This window comes from Agaricus bisporus (genome assembly GCF_000300575.1).
Source record: "Agaricus bisporus var. bisporus H97 unplaced genomic scaffold AGABI2scaffold_8, whole genome shotgun sequence".
Classification (NCBI taxonomy): domain Eukaryota; kingdom Fungi; phylum Basidiomycota; class Agaricomycetes; order Agaricales; family Agaricaceae; genus Agaricus; species Agaricus bisporus.
In genome coordinates this window covers 474,102-489,768 of record NW_006267371.1, presented here as the reverse complement: position 1 = coordinate 489,768, position 15,667 = coordinate 474,102, and the positions used below count along the sequence as shown (strand labels likewise).

Sequence of the window (15,667 nt, the reverse complement as noted above, 5' to 3'; positions counted from 1 at the left end):
GGTGACTGAAGATCTATCACGTCAATTGGATCTTCAGAAGTACTCAAAAATTTCCGTCTTTAGAAAATTCTTCAAAGTTGTCTTCTTCTTCTTCAATGTTGTAGACCATAGCGTTCGGATCTATGGGTTCCTTCTTTTTCCAATTCTTTTGCTTCTTAGGTTTTCCGTTTCCTTGTTTCTTCTTTCGATCTGTTCCTGGATTTTGATCCATGCTTGTTCTTCCTCCTTGCTTAATATATAGCTTCCTTGCACGGCAATCTCTGTACCAGTGTCCTTTCTTGTGACAGAAGAAACATTCTCCTCGTTTGAGAGCTGCTCGTTGTTCATCTGTGAGGATTGCATTAATAAATCCCTGTACCGCTTGCTTAGGCGTTTGGGTTTGGGTTCTTCGTTGTCTGATGAAATTGACTTCTTCATCATCGCTGTCTTCAGATTCTGATTCTTCTGATTCTGATTCTGAATCTTCGGATTCGTCGTCCAATCCGAGTTGATTGAGTTGGAAGTAGATCTGGTCAACATCCATGTCCCACTCGCTTCTTGCGGGTTTATGTTGGACTGGTTCGTTGTAGATATTACTGTATCTCGGGATACTCTTTTGAGATCGGTGTTTATTTTTCTTATATGGTTTATGTGATCTTGACGATTGTCCAAAATTGCCTGATGCTTTTCGTTGTTCCATAACAATTCTGAAGGCATTTCTTGCGGCGTCTTTCCACTCTTGTAGTGTTGTTGGGGTGAATCTGATTGCTTCAATTCGGACGTCTTTATCGAGTCCTTCTGCGAAGTATGCTCTGAGTGCGGTGCTGTCTGGTAATCCTGCTTGTGAGGATAATACTGAGAATCCACTAATGTAGTGTTCAATGTATTCTCCATTTTGTCTATAGCGTCGTAGCTTTTGTTCTGCTTCATATCCTTGTTGGGCTGGTGCAAAGGCCTGTTCAAGAGAATTCTTGAAGTCTGTCCAATTTGGATAATTTGGGTGAGTGGCGATAAAATCTGATTTCCAGTTGGATGCGGCTCCTTCAAGTAATCCAAGGGTGTAATTGATTTTGGAGTCTGACGTTGTAATCCCATAGCTGTTGAAATAGAGTTTGAGGGATACCATCCATGGTCTGTATAATCTTGGGTCTCCGTAATACCTGTTTGGTTTCGGGTATTTGATGTGAGGTCCTGCTGGTGGTTGTGCCATATTTCCGGCTGGATTTCCTGGGTTTCCTGCTGGTGGTGTTGGTGGTGTTGGTGTTCTTGGTGGCGTTGGCTGAGGGCTTTTCGGAGGGCTTGTGTTCGTATTTCCTGTTGGACTTCTGTTAGTTTTAACTTCCTCCTGTGGACTTTCTGTGTCCTGATCTCGAGGTCCTGGATTTCCTTTTCCAGAATCTGTATTTCCTTCTCCAACTGTTGTTTCTGGCCAGTCAAAAACTGACTGCGAAGGTTCTTTATCTTTTCCTTTTTCTTGATGATCTGATTTTGCAGAATGTGTAGCAGATTGTGCGGCTGATTGTGTAGCAGATCTGAGGTTTCTGATTGCTTCTGAGGTTTGTCTATTAATGTGTTCGTCTTGACTACTTGTTCTGATTCTTGGGAGGTTTGCTGCTCTAAAGAGTTTCTGGGTTTCGTATTCAAGATACTCAGATGCAATTCGTTGTTGGTCAGCGTCGTTGAAGTAGTAGCTTTTTCCTTCTGTGATATTGGTATAGTACCACTTCTTTGTCTTGTCTTCCTTGTAAGCAGTTTGCTTAAATTTGTTACTAAAGAATGACTCCGTTTTGGCAGTTTCCGTTCAATACCAGACCAAATCTCTGGTATTGCTTTGAAAGGTAAATTTTGTTGTGTACAAAACTTACAGGTACAATTCTGTAAATCCGTGGTTAGTGTTCCTTCAATTGGACTCACTATTCCTAGTCTTTATAAGACTCTTCAAGTACAGACCCTTGGTGGTTGAGTGTTTAAAGTCTTCACTGACTTCGAGTATAGACCCTCTATTGGTCGAGTATTTAAAGTCTTCACTGACTGTGAGTACAGACCCTCTATTGGTCGAGTGTTTAAAGTCTTCACTGACTTCGATTGTTATAAGCAATCGTGTAACTAGTCCACCAGTTACCAGTGTTAGTTGATCCTTTTCCGTTGATAAACAACTAGTAGTTTTAAGACAGTCTAGTGTTTTATCTGCGGTAACCCAAGTTCAACTTTTATTATGCGCACTCGATGGGTATCTCGGCGAGCGAATTACTCTGTCCTGATCACGGAAGAGGAACGTTTCTACTTAATGTTACAGTGACCCCGGCCCGGTCCTAAGCTGGGGCGTTACGTCGATAGAAATACTCAGAGTTCTAAAGCGTAACAAAGGAGACCTCCTCGATGAATCGAGAAGAGTAACTCAAATGCGCCGTTATAGTACTAAGAGCTTGAGAGCGATTTATAGAGCTTAGCAATTAAGTCTGACGGTTCAAGCGTATAGTTAGACTAAGACTTTGTATTCAAGTCTCCACCTAACCAAGTAGAAACGTTGTTTCTACATCGTAAAGTTGAGCGTCTTATATATGTTTTACAAGTACTCTATATATAACTAAGATCAACTTCTTAAGGTACCGAGACTCGACTCGGGGACGACTCGGGAATTATAAAGAAGTTTTCGTCACACTAAAATAGAAACGGAACAAGTGAACAATAATTATAGAAAGTTAATTATAAACTATTTCCGGATCATTAAAACGGATCAATAGAGTATGTAACAAAATCACAATCAAGATAGCGAAATATAAGTACACTAAGAGATAAACATAATTGTAATTACAGATGTAGTAATCACTATGAGAAATGTAACCGTATATGTCACGGTTCATAACAGAAAGCCCATGCTGCTCGGCCCGACTTGGAACCTGCAGCCAACATATCGATGCGAAGTACACCCAAATTGACTATAACAATTAGAAACGTGAGTCCCAGGCGGAGCCTTGAGACAAAATGGTGACTAACCTAAGATAAGCCATCAGGCAAGACTGCCGAAGCTGGCAGATTCCATGCCAATGATTCTTCGAACAGCGTAAACTCCGGACAGCAAGCGCTGGCTGAGGATTCAACTCATAGTCCTAGGGCAGGTAGTACCGAGTTCGGCAACGATTCAGAAATTGAATTTCCCCCGATGTCTGTGACTGGGGCCGATTCTGATTCCGCTCCGCCAACGCTGAACTTCGATGAGAGAGGAGACCAGGAAAGTGAGGAGGGGATATATCACCTGGACTCTGGTTCAGAGTGGAATAGTGAAGAACCAGACGAAGACGAGCATATCAATCATCCTGTAATCCAGAAAAAGGTTAGCCAGCAGAGCCGCACGCATAGTATTAACCCTCACTAACTCTTCCATAGGAGAAATGTGGTGGTTACGCGAGTCTGTACAGTCGAAGATCAGTCAAATCAGAAATAAACGACTTCGTGGTCACAATAAAAGCCGTACCGAGTCTCCAAGCCCATGGGACGTGGAAAATCCAGCTCACAAATCCCGAGGCACGACCAGTAACATGAAGAAACGCAAAGCTAGCGAAGACCTGCATGAAAGTCCCTCTGATGTCGATGCTACCGAGGCATTGGAGACTACTAGACCACTGGAAGTCAGTGAACAGAGCAAAACCTATACCAAAACGGCTGAGTAAGTACAATTCTCTGAGTTGCTCCTGATTTGTGCTGACCATTGACAGGCAAGCTTCCAAACGGTCGAAGGTTGCTGGTGCATTGGGTGGCTTGAAAGCGGGATGGAAGACCTTGAAGACGGTCAACCTGGGGTCCAAGAAGCCAGGTCAGTGATCTGACCAAATTCTCTCACGTACCCTGCTAACGCGACGCGTGGGCGTGTTTGGGTCAGGTGACCTTTTGTTGAAGTCGAGTCAGGAGGCGTCTCGGACTTCCACTCCCTTCCACCATGCCTTGGAATCTGCTGCCCCAATCCCCCTTCATCAGGGAAAAAACAGGTGACTATATAGGTCTATATAGTCTATGTAGACGGGGTTGGGCATATAGGAAGGTCCCCTTATATGTAGCTTTCCATAGTACTGGGTTGGACAATGTAGACCTATATAGACGCCTCATAGACCTGTATAGTTCTACATATATGCAAGTACAAACACATCTACCTGGCATATGCGCACTACATAATGCTACATATCTTACATAGTTCATATATCTTGATACTGTTGGGCAAGCTTATACCTTTCACCTAGGTAGTAAACCGTAAACCAGTTACAAATGTATTGGTCAGGAGTATCATCACATATAGACATCTAGTCATCCTTGCTATCAGTATTTCCGGTGTGACCTTCCATTTCTTCACGTAAACGATCTATGGACTCTTCGGAAAATATGCTAGTAGTGTTCAAAGGGCAAGCATCGAAACTACCGAAACAATCTTAGCAAGATATAGAAATTATGTGATTGGACTCACTAGGGTTGCTCAAACATTTTTTTGAGCATATTCGCAGTCACCGCAGGAAACAACTCCTTCCATTTCCCGATATCCAAACAAAAGCCTTCATATATCTTGATAAACTTATCCTCCTTGAAATGACCCAATATTTGTTTTCCGGATTCCCATCCAGTGATACAGGCGTAAATCTATTGTAATCCCATATTCCAATCAGTATCCATCAAGTTTCGAGCATACATAGTCATATCTTACCATGGTCGAAAGGAGGGCAAGCATGGAAACCGAGATTGGATTGAAGTAATCTTTAAATTCTACTCCACGTGCATGCTCATTCTTGAAGAACGCATTCTTGATAATCTTGCCGAAGATCGGATGCTTAAGAAACCCTTTCCGGTTCTCAAGGTCCTAGAAACACATGGATATCAGAATTGGACGAGGCAATGGAATGATATTACCTTATACAGAAAGCTTCCTTCTCGAGTCAAGTTAGCTACCAACTCTAGGTTCTTCTGTATATTGCGCATTGACGATCCGTTTCTGAAGCCATACGAGCTTTCAACAAGGCCACGGACAACAGTATCTACTAGGTGACCTCGTATACGTGAAGTGCGGCCACGGATCTGAGACATCAGTATGCTACACATTCACTTAGCAGCAATGGAGACGTACCAAGAGAGATGCTTTACTTGGGAGATCACCGTTATCTTCCACATGTAGAAACTGCTTCGCATTGTCCCAACAACGATGGGCCCATATAACACGGGTGATCATATTAGGAAAACCATCACGAGTGACACATAGTATCTCAAACTCGTGGCTAGCCTGTTTCACAACAGCACGGACTTCTTCCTCAAAGTCGTCAAACGAGGGAGCCTTTTTCTTAGACTTCGCAGTATTCTTGCTTGAGACTTCGAGACATTGACGTTGGTCTTGATTGGTTACATCCCTGTCACCAAGCTTGAATGTTTCTCTCCCGAACGTCGATCTGGCGAAGGTCATCAGATCTTTCATCACTGCATGGAGACGATGCTGGAACCACTTGTAGAAGGAGGGAAGTCAGGGATAGTGATGAAATGCGCAGATGGCAAAAAACGACGAGTATACCCTATCCTGGCAGCATATCTCGCGGATTACCCTGAACAGTGCCTCATTTGCTGTTGCAAGGAAAATAGTTGCCCAACATGCACCATACTACCACACCAGCGAGGCAGCCCAGTACACTCCGCCCTACGTGACCCAGAGGAGACTCTCCGTGTCCTAGGGGCAAAACTTAACGGTTTTCGACCACCTGAATTTCAGGAATGGTCATTGCGAGCAATACTCCCATTTTGGCGGCACTTACCCCATTGCAATATCTTTGCTTGTATTACCCCCGACATCCTTCATCAACTTCACAAGGGCGTCTTCAAAGACCATCTGGTCAGCTGGACTACCGAGGCTATAGCAGGCGGACCTCAAGAAGTTGATCGTCGATTTAAAGCTATGACAAAACATTTTAGCCTTCGACATTTTAAAAACGGAATATCGTCTACCTCGCAATGGACTGGCACGGAACACAAGAATATGGAAAAGGTCTACTTGGGCGTCCTGGCTAACGCAACGGAACCCAAAGTCATTCGAACGGCTCGTGCAGCTCTTGATTTCATCCACTATGCTCAGATGGAGGTTCATACTGATGAGACCCTGGGACGCCTAGACCAGTCATGGGTTATGTTCCACGCTAACAAAGACATTTTTCAAGACCTAGGAATTCGTCAGCACTTCAACATCAGCAAAATTCATAATATTAAACATTACGTGGATTCAATAATAACCCTCAGAAGCGCGACTGGATACAACACCGAAGCAACAGAGCAGTTACATATCGATTTTGCCAAGGTTGGCTATCGTGCAAGTAACAAGAAGGACTACGTCAAACAGATGACAACATGGTTAGCCAGACAAGATGCGATAAGAAAATTCTCGGCCTACCTTGACTGGGCAATGCCAGGTCGCCAACCGACTTTGAAGGACAATCTTCCCCACGACGAGGAGAATATTAAAGGGACCAACACCAGGGAGGGAGAGAAGGCCAAAATGCAAGCGGATGATAGCGATAGCGACAATATGGAATCTGATTCCAACAACACTGAAGCTACCTGGAAACTTGCTAAAGCACCGACATACGGTTACCTTGAGGCAAGTGTAATTGAGAACCGATTCGGTGCAGCAAACTTTGCTACTCACCTATCACGATATGTGCGGGAGATGGATCCAAACTCTCACTATGTCGTCTCCCCAACCTCCCGTTTCCCTGTCTTTCGTCGCCTCATACTCCACCTACCAAGAATTTTGGAAGTGACATTGGAGCATACTCGAGATGTGGTTATTGCCAATGAAGGCAAAGCCCGAGTCGTTACCACACAAGGGATCCAAAAAGCGACCCCCCCACAGTTCAGCACCATCTTAGTTCGCGTTCACCCTGCGTCTGCTGGTAGTGGCCCACACAATGGTATGTCTGATATATTGAGAAAATGTACAGATAGAGCCTGAAAATACTCCTTAGGAATCGCAGTGGCTCAATGTCGACTAATTTTTCGGCTCACCAATGATCCAAGTGAGGTACCGCTGTTATACGTCCACTGGTTCAAGCCACTGCGAGACCCAGTTCCAGATCTCGGAATGTATCTTGTATCATTTTCATCCCAGAATCTACAAAAACGAGCGTCAATAATTCCAGCCACCAACGTGATAAGCTCGTGTCACCTTATCCCAAAATTCGGGCAATCAATAGACCCCAGTTGGACATCGGACAACACAATCATCCGATCGCCATCCTTCTATGTGAATCCATATTTACGCTACTGGGACTTCTACCTGTTGCGTTACCTGCAAGAACGCCATCAGTTCAACAATCGGCCACAGAGGGAAGTATCTCGCTTACAGCAGCTAGCCCAAAGGCCCGTTCAGTGGGAACATCGAAGGGGATAATACTTTACGACATCAGAGCCAGGACGCAAACACATCAGAAGACATTGCTCGTTTAGCTGCGTCCACGGAGTAGTCGTCTGCAGGTGAGCAATGCCAACGATTTGAATGGCCGATGACTACTAGACATCAAGGGCGGCTTTGTAAATCTGTGGAGGCGGTTGTTGTGGCTGACAGTGGTGTTGTGGAGGGGTGTACACGAGACGGCGGATTGACGTGACAGAGGCCGTTTTGAACCAGAGGTGACTCAGGTATTGGAAGTGGAAGGGCTCTGGAGAAAGACCCAGTAACCGTACTCGTGGAGGGGCTCTGGAGATACCCAGTAACCCAGCATAAAAGATTCATAATGACGTTGTGAACAGAAGAGAGAGAGAGAGCACCATGAGCTGGATGATCGGTGACTAGTGACGAGTAACTAGTAACACTTAAGTTACTCGATCAATCAACCAACTTCAGACGCGACTTAGTCACATGACCTAACCCACGCGTCAAGTCCAACAACCCTCACGCACATGCCCGACTATGCTCAAGCAATTTTTCATGCGTCCCTCGCCCACCACTCCAACCGCACTAGAGGCACCTGAGCGTAAAAAATCTCGACTAGAAGAACCAGAGGAGCCGAGTTCAATGGGCGCCGAATAATGGACCAACATCAGGAAAAGGTAAAGTGACTTAAATTTGACTTATGCAAACTTATAAAAATCATAAGTCAGTATAAGTCATTTTTGCATAAGGCATGTCACCGTCTGAGGTTCTGACTTATGCAATACTTAAGTAAATCATAAGTGCATAAGTCACAATATGGTCATAAGATTCAAGATTATCATAAGTCATGAGGATTTATCTTAAGTTGCATAAGTAAGTACTTAAGACAGTAAGAAGATGTAAGAGAGTATAAGCTCAATCATAAGGAACATCATAATGCATAAGGAACAAAGAATTATATTCATATAGTAAATGCAATACATCATGTATAATACATACTTCCTAAAGAGGAAATAGACCCTGAAAAAAGCGGACAAGAGGGATATGACAGCAGCCAGGGGGGTAGAAATGGAAGATGGAGGGGAAATGATGAGAAATGAGATTCTAAAAGTAACAAATGAGTATGAGTAGATGAAGAGTCAAAAAGCACTCACCAAAGACTAGAAATCCCCCCAAAACTCATCCACATATCATCCTCACATCTCCTCTCAAAACCCTCCCAAAATAGCCCTAAAAAAGCGTCCAAAATAGGCAAAAAAGCGTCCTAAACCAGCCTAGAATTAGCTGGGAGAGAGCTAGGGAAGGGAAGGAAAGTTACTCACTTGAATATAAGCCTAGGAGAGCAATGAGGAGGGAGGGGAAGGGAGGGGAGGGGAGGAATGATGGTGGTGATGAGGAAGGATCAACGTTGTGCTCCAAACAGAAGTTCAACATGTCACATGATGTCACATGACTGCTGGACTTGGGATTTTCGAGTCAAAGTTCCTCAAATCATAGGTAGGAGATATTTTCAGGTCATTCCTGCATGAATTTCAATGATCTAAAAGTGTATTCCTATATTTTCGAGGTTGGGGAGTTTGAATATCCAATTAGATCTTTTGTTAGATGAAAGCCTATTGAGATATTGCACATTTAACATATGATAAACACAAGATTGCACTGTAGCTCCTCAAATATTGATTGGATAATAAATCTAAAACCAGATTCGAATTCCTGGACCTTGAATACATATACTTACACTCTTCAATCATCAGAATCGGCACAGTAACCAGTAGAAAACATGGCATTCTTGTTATGTTTTTCTGTATCTCCATAACTGGTATGTTTTCCGACAAAAGCATACATATAAACTTGTGTTCTTTTAATATTCTAAGATTTGTCATGATTTTTCCAGAATTTTCCGGTTAGTAGAGCAGGCTCTACGACGAGTCTATCTGCAGTTGACAATGACCCCCCCCACCCATGATGGAATCTTGATATCTCCATAACGGGTATGTTTTCCGATAAAAACATACATATAAACTCTTGTTCTTTTAATATTTCAAGATTTGTCGTGATTTTTCCGGAATTTTATGAGCAGTAGAACTTGACATACAGCATAATGTTCTTATAATGCTATGATTCTTGCCTTGTTATCTGACTTATGAGCCTATGTTTCACTTATGAGATACTGTTTGACTTGTCAGTAGCCTTATGAATTCATAATAAACTTATGAAATTTTGTCTGACTTGTGGTTTAACCTTTGGCCTGACTTATGAAATGTCCTGTGCTTATACTTTCTTTGTATCCAACTTATGAATTTATGATAAACTTATGAACTAATGTGTGACTTATGTGTAAACTTCTTGTCTGGCTTATGAAAAATTATGAACTTATGCTATTTTGGAGACTTATGTGCCTTAAGTTGGTCTTTATAAGGCAAGCATAAGGCAACTTTTTCATAAGTTTGCATAAGTTGTGTGACTTTTTGCTGATGAAGGTGGGGAAACTCAACACTGAATTTCACGAACGATCGCAGGCTGTCAACATCGATGTACGTCGCTTCTTTATGGCCATAGTTTTGTTGTTCACTTTGATCATAGGACATTCGGGATCTAGTCTATCCCTCCACTTTCATCCATGCCGCCCCTTCCAGAGACAACAATCGAGGTTACAGCAACCGGCGTACAACCATCACCTCAGCCCAATCCACCGTTGGGGTCTCAAGCACATTCAAAGCCATCTACGTCCCAGCTTCCTTTCTTATCACCTCTCACCATTCCTACCATTTCCGATCTTCACCAATCGCCACAATCTGTTATGAATTTACCAACCTATTGGTGGGACGTCATCATGCTTACTCATTTCCATATCCCTGGATATACTCTTCCCCACCTACGCTTCTCCCATCATTCTTTCCCATGTCACTTTCTCTTTGACGTTACCTTGTTTGTCTTTCCCTTCTCATGATCATTCTTATTGTTCCCTTGATTGATCCTTCATGATACCTGTTATATCTTTTAGTTCCCATGATCAATCTTCTATTCTCATGATTGATCATCTTCCTTCCTAGTTTATACTTTCCTTCTCAGTATTACTCATCTACCTCGGTCATGGTTACTCAGCCCGTTCTATAGTTAGTTACCTCGGGTAGATAGTCTTAGTATAAGTAAGTGTAGATACTCTCTGTATTTCCCTACGCTTTACCAACTTGCTTTTCCCTTACTCGCCCTCAAGTCTTTGCCTTCGCTGCAACCTGAGCATTCGCTTTAAGGTCGTAACATTTGGTAAAGCGTCCCTAGCTCACCTTGCAACTAGTAAGTACCTTGGAAGGGTACTGTGCGGCTTACGCTTGCTGCAGAACCGAATTTTTAGCCATACAGGCATCAGACGAATTTTAGCCACACGGGCACCAGAGAAGTAGTGTATGAGCACAGAGACAAACGACTACAACAGTCTAGACGAAGAACACTACGAACGAGTAGCCAGATCTACTAGGAGAAACCAGAACAGGAAGAACCAGAAGAAACGACAACCAGTTGACTTTTGGAGTTACAGAGACACTAGGAACCCCGTCGACACAGAGACAGAGAATGAGAACACCATCAACACAGACGATCAGAACACCCGAGACAACGACAACATGAGCAATGACGCCGCCGTAACCGTTAGTGCACAAGCAGATGCACTCAAGTCACTTATCCCGAGCCCGAAGGATTTTGGGGGGAATAGAGAGCAGTTTTCAGAATGGTGGAGGAGCATGATGCTTTTCCTCAAATACAACAAGGTCACGGACACCGACCAGAAGATTATCGCTACCATCGTACAATTGAAAGGACCAGTCCCCAGCTGTTTTGCCGACATATGGACGGAGAAAATCGCCACCAACTTCACATACACATGGGATACTTTTGAAGAAGAACTCAAGACTTCATTTGGAAAGGGAAACGAGAAGGATATAGCAGAAGAAAGAATTGAATCCCTCAAACAAGGAAACAGGAACACCATGGACTTCCTCGTCGAATTCACAGCTCTCATGTACAAAGCCAAAATCGACGACCAACATGCCATATTCCTCCTTAAACGCCACACCCGTCATGACATTATCAAAACGATCTTAGGATATCCAAGGAAAGACATCCCGGACACGAGAGAGAAATGGAATGATGCAATTCTACAAGTTGGGTCAGGATTAGAGACGATGAAAAGGATTGATCAGAAGACCGAAACTGGGATCACTTACGGAGGAAGTGGACAACCAATGGAGATAGGATGGAAGAAATTCGAATGGGACAAGGATGGGAAACCCAAATGCCACAAATGCGGAAAGTTTGAACACATCGGGAAGGACTGCGAAGAGAAGAAGAAGAATTTCGGAGAGAAGAAAACCTTCAAGTGTTTCAGTTGTGGAAAGTTGGGACACATTGCGAAGAATTGCCGAAGCAACAGGAGTGGAAGGATTAGAGCGATGAACAAGGATTCTGACGATGAAGACGACTCCAAGAAAGATCAGGGTTTTTCCGATGGTTCCGAGTAGGCACGACCTCGCGAACCAATGTACCTAGACAAATGAACAATCGATACGTTGTCCCTCAAAAACGTCTAGGAGTGCAAGAACTGGAAGTAAAACCCCTCCTCACCACAACAAACAGAAAGAAACTCAAAGTCTCAGCCATGGTCGACTCGGGATGCACACACACATGTATCGACGAAGGATTAGTAAAGAAGAAGAAAATCCCAACGAAGAAATTGGAACGGCTGATCACATGCAGGAACTCAGATGGAACGATAGCAGGAAAGAAGGATATCACCAAATTCGCGAAGATAGATCTAAACATCAACGGTCATAACGAGCAACTGGACGCGGTCGTCACTCCATTACAATCCTCCGACCTCTTTCTAGGTCATGATTGGTTAACGAACCACAACCCCGAAATCAATTGGAAACAAGGAATGATCAAATTCAACCGGTGCCCCACATCATGTTCTTTTCCCCATACCGACATCTCTTTCGAACCACGTATACGACGATTACAGTCAAACGAAGACACTGAGGAAAAAGAACCGGATCCAACGAACCCTGAGGACTTACCAGCATACATGAAACCCTTCGCCCATCTTTTCAACAGAAAGAACTTCGACAAACTGCCTGAACGAACGGAATGGGATCACGAAATTAACTTCACGGAAAACGCACCAACGGAGATATCATCAAAGGTTTATAGCATGACACCACTGGAGAGAGAAGAACTGGACAAATTCTTGGATGAAAATCTGGCTACCAATCGAATCCGACCATCGAAATCACCCTATGCAGCACCATGTTTTTTCGTTCCCAAGAAAGACGGTTCACTACGGTTATGTCAGGATTATAGGAAACTGAACGAAATCACGATCAAAGACAAGACTGTTAGAACTTTGCCAGAATGTCACGGCGTCACGCTGTCACATCTGTCACACATTTTATTACATAATAATTTCCCTCTGCTGCTACAGTTCGACGGAGGCTAAACTATCGGCATACTGCTAAAATGGCACAAGCTACAGATCTACCAATTGAACTCATTGATTTAATCTTATCTTTTCTACCTCCGAACCATGCGGAACAAGTAGAATGGCGAAGGAGAGCGGCGAGTATAGGAAGAGAAGACAGGCCGGTAGGATGGAACCTATCGGATCATCGGTGCAGGCGGTGTGGGAGAGTATGCTTAGGGATGTGGGACTATGAGGAACAGAAGGCGTGGGTAATACAGAGATGGGGATACTGGGGACCACGACACTGGGCAATAGCCGGATTCTTCGTACTATGCCCATGTGATGCGGATGTTGGGGAATTACTTTGGTAGGTATTGGTTTGTGTGAGTGGATTACCGGTTTAGGAGTTGTTTGTACTTGTGGACACTTTTATGGTTTGTTTGGTGTTGTTGACGTTTTTATGATCAATGTACGCGTGTTTACTTACTTCAGGCTCCACTCTTCTTTTCACATGTCAAATGTATAATTAGTTTACTTTCTCATACGTACTTCTTTTCTCATGTCAAGTATATAAATAGTTACCTAGGGTAGTTGGTCTGTGCGCCGTAGTCTAGGTATATGAAGTAGGTAGAAACTTGTAGAAGACTCCGTCGAGTTCTCTTAGGTTCACGCCTAATACAACTTCTGTCACTTTACTCTTAGTTCTTAAGTTTAGGTGTGACCTGTGACATCACAGTCACAGTCACCCTAACAGGGCTTCCTTGGCCAGCACCACGTCCATTCCAAACGCCTCATCTGCTGCTGCCTCTCCCGGGCCCTCATCCAAGAACGCAGGGTCTTGGCGGCGTCGGGATGCAAAGCGAGATCTCTATAGAAAAGAGCAAGGCCGGCTCACACTACCCCACACCCAGGACAAAATATCAATCACGGTGTCAAGCGAGCTCCTTGAGTTTGATGTACAGAGCAGTTTGGTCCAGGAGACCCAGCTGGGCGGCTACCGCCCTCTTGCCCACGATACGGAGGAGGAGATTGAAGGGATGATGGGGAGGACCAAATCCGCTTATAACGGCTCGTCTATCAACCCAGCCCAGGAGGTTATGGAGGATTTGAGGAGCAGAGGGTATCGCACCCTGTCCTGGAATGGTCAGTCAATCTGGATGCTCCGCTATTTGTTGCTCACCACCTTGACAGGTATTAATCCCACTCTACTTGTTGATGGTAGCCAGAGGGTGTTTGGTGCGTTGGTTGGAAGACCTGTGGATCCTAGCTGGCAAGCTCGTTGTACAGAGCTCTACCAGCTCATGCTCAAGGATGTGAAGGGGATGAAACACCTGCCTGCCAAAAACCGCCACCACAGGAGAGGCAACTACGCCACTGTGGGCACTGGTGTTACCTATGCGCCCGGTGATGAGACAGCCCACAACCTTAAGCTGACTCCCCGGGAGGAGTGTTATGAGTGTGGAACAAATCCGAGTATTCTAAATCTTATCTGATCTTATCTAATCCTTATCTGATGCGGACCTTATCCGTTCTATTTCTACCATCAGGATATGTCATTCTATTTCTATCTGTGTTTCTCTTTGACATTACCTTGTTTATCTTTTCCTTCTCAGGATCATTCTTATTGTTCCCTTGATTGATCCTTCATGTTACCTGTTATATCTTTTCCTTCTCATGATCAATCTTCTATTCTCATGATTGATCATCCTCCTTCCTAGTTTATACTTTCATTCTCACTGATTACTCATCTACCTTGGTCATGGTTACTCAGCCCGTTCTATAGTTAGTTACCTCGGGTAGATAGTCTTAGTATAAGTAAGCGTAAATACTCTCTGTATTTCCCTACGCTTTACCAACTTGCTTTTTCCCTTACTCGCCCTCAAGTCTTTGCCTTCGCTGCAACCTGAGCATTCACTTTAAGGTCGTAACAAGGAGGGGCTGATTTATCGAACGTCGGAGAGGAGGTGGAAGTTAAAAAACGATATAAGAAAGTTTGCAGAATGTGAGTTTCTCTACCATGCACATCATGTAGCTTTTGGTGATTGGTTTGTTTAGCTTCTTTTGATACCTTTGCACCCAGGCTCTACGACTACTACGCCTCTCATATCAGAAAGCTACGCCAGCACCCAAAGTACGCAGGCCTCTCCTTTGGTAACCCTTACAAGGATGCACCCAGCCACGAACCGACAGTCTTCTCCTGCCACTCTGAGAACCTACCCCCTTCTGCTTTTACCCTTCCCCATAGAGACGTAGTGAACCTGGCTTTTGGGTGGTGTGCCATTGTCGCTTTGGGGCAGTTTGATCCCCAAACCGGTGGTCACCTGGTGCTTCATGATCTAAAGCTAATCATTCCATTTCCTCACAGCTCCTGCATTCTTATTCCATCTGCCTTTTTGTGGCATAGCAACATACCTATTCGGAAGCAGGATAGCAGGGCCTCCCTTACTTTTTATACCCCTGGGGGGCTGTTTCGTTTCATTCACAATGAATTCACCACTGAAAAGGCGTGCTTAAGGGATTTGGATGAGGATGATGCAGAGCTCCATGATTATGCCAAAACCACGAGGGCAAAGGACGGCGCTCTATTGTACAGCAGGCTGGAAGAGGTACTCTGGCCAAGAAGTGCTGAATTGAACGCTGCCCTGTTTTGACCAGCCAAAGCTTGCTGGGGTCTTTACGTTTATAGTACGTTTTTCGGATCTTATACCAGCTCCCAGTACGTTTTTCAGATCTTATACCAGCTCCCAGTACGTTTTTCAGATCTTATACCAACTCCCAGTACGTTTTTTGGATCTTATACCAATGCCTGGTACATTTTTCGGATCTTATGCCAATGCCCAGAC

At 44.1% G+C, this 15,667-nt stretch overlaps 6 protein-coding genes across 6 annotated transcripts; 5 read left to right on the top strand and 1 right to left on the bottom strand.

Annotated features, from left to right (window-relative positions):
• Positions 1-43: 43 nt before the first annotated feature.
• AGABI2DRAFT_119982 (hypothetical protein) lies at positions 44-2,990 on the bottom strand (the record flags this gene model as incomplete). The annotated part of the gene is made up of 2 exons (XM_006463092.1): positions 44-1,748; positions 2,977-2,990. 2 exons carry the CDS (start codon positions 2,988-2,990, stop codon positions 44-46), a joined length of 1,719 nt encoding a protein of 572 aa, XP_006463155.1.
• Positions 2,991-3,142: 152 nt separating this feature from the next.
• AGABI2DRAFT_119981 (hypothetical protein) lies at positions 3,143-3,801 on the top strand (the record flags this gene model as incomplete). Its single annotated transcript, XM_006463091.1, has 4 exons — positions 3,143-3,313; positions 3,367-3,392; positions 3,449-3,646; positions 3,696-3,801. The coding sequence occupies 4 exons, from the start codon at positions 3,143-3,145 to the stop codon at positions 3,799-3,801; spliced, it is 501 nt and encodes a 166-aa protein (XP_006463154.1).
• Positions 3,802-4,741: 940 nt separating this feature from the next.
• AGABI2DRAFT_152410 (hypothetical protein) lies at positions 4,742-7,460 on the top strand (the record flags this gene model as incomplete). The annotated part of the gene is made up of 4 exons (XM_006463090.1): positions 4,742-4,819; positions 5,333-6,908; positions 6,963-7,240; positions 7,404-7,460. The coding sequence occupies 4 exons, from the start codon at positions 4,742-4,744 to the stop codon at positions 7,458-7,460; spliced, it is 1,989 nt and encodes a 662-aa protein (XP_006463153.1).
• Positions 7,461-10,776: 3,316 nt separating this feature from the next.
• On the top strand, positions 10,777-11,886 carry AGABI2DRAFT_119978 (hypothetical protein; the record flags this gene model as incomplete). Its single annotated transcript, XM_006463089.1, has 1 exon — positions 10,777-11,886. One exon carries the CDS (start codon positions 10,777-10,779, stop codon positions 11,884-11,886), a length of 1,110 nt encoding a protein of 369 aa, XP_006463152.1.
• Positions 11,887-12,569: 683 nt separating this feature from the next.
• Positions 12,570-12,755, top strand: AGABI2DRAFT_46575 (hypothetical protein; the record flags this gene model as incomplete). Its single annotated transcript, XM_006463088.1, has 1 exon — positions 12,570-12,755. A coding segment is annotated over one exon (186 nt), but the record flags the coding sequence as incomplete, so codon positions are not given.
• Positions 12,756-14,884: 2,129 nt separating this feature from the next.
• AGABI2DRAFT_73369 (hypothetical protein) lies at positions 14,885-15,475 on the top strand (the record flags this gene model as incomplete). The annotated part of the gene is made up of 1 exon (XM_006463087.1): positions 14,885-15,475. A coding segment is annotated over one exon (591 nt), but the record flags the coding sequence as incomplete, so codon positions are not given.
• Between the last annotated feature and the right edge of the window lie 192 nt (positions 15,476-15,667).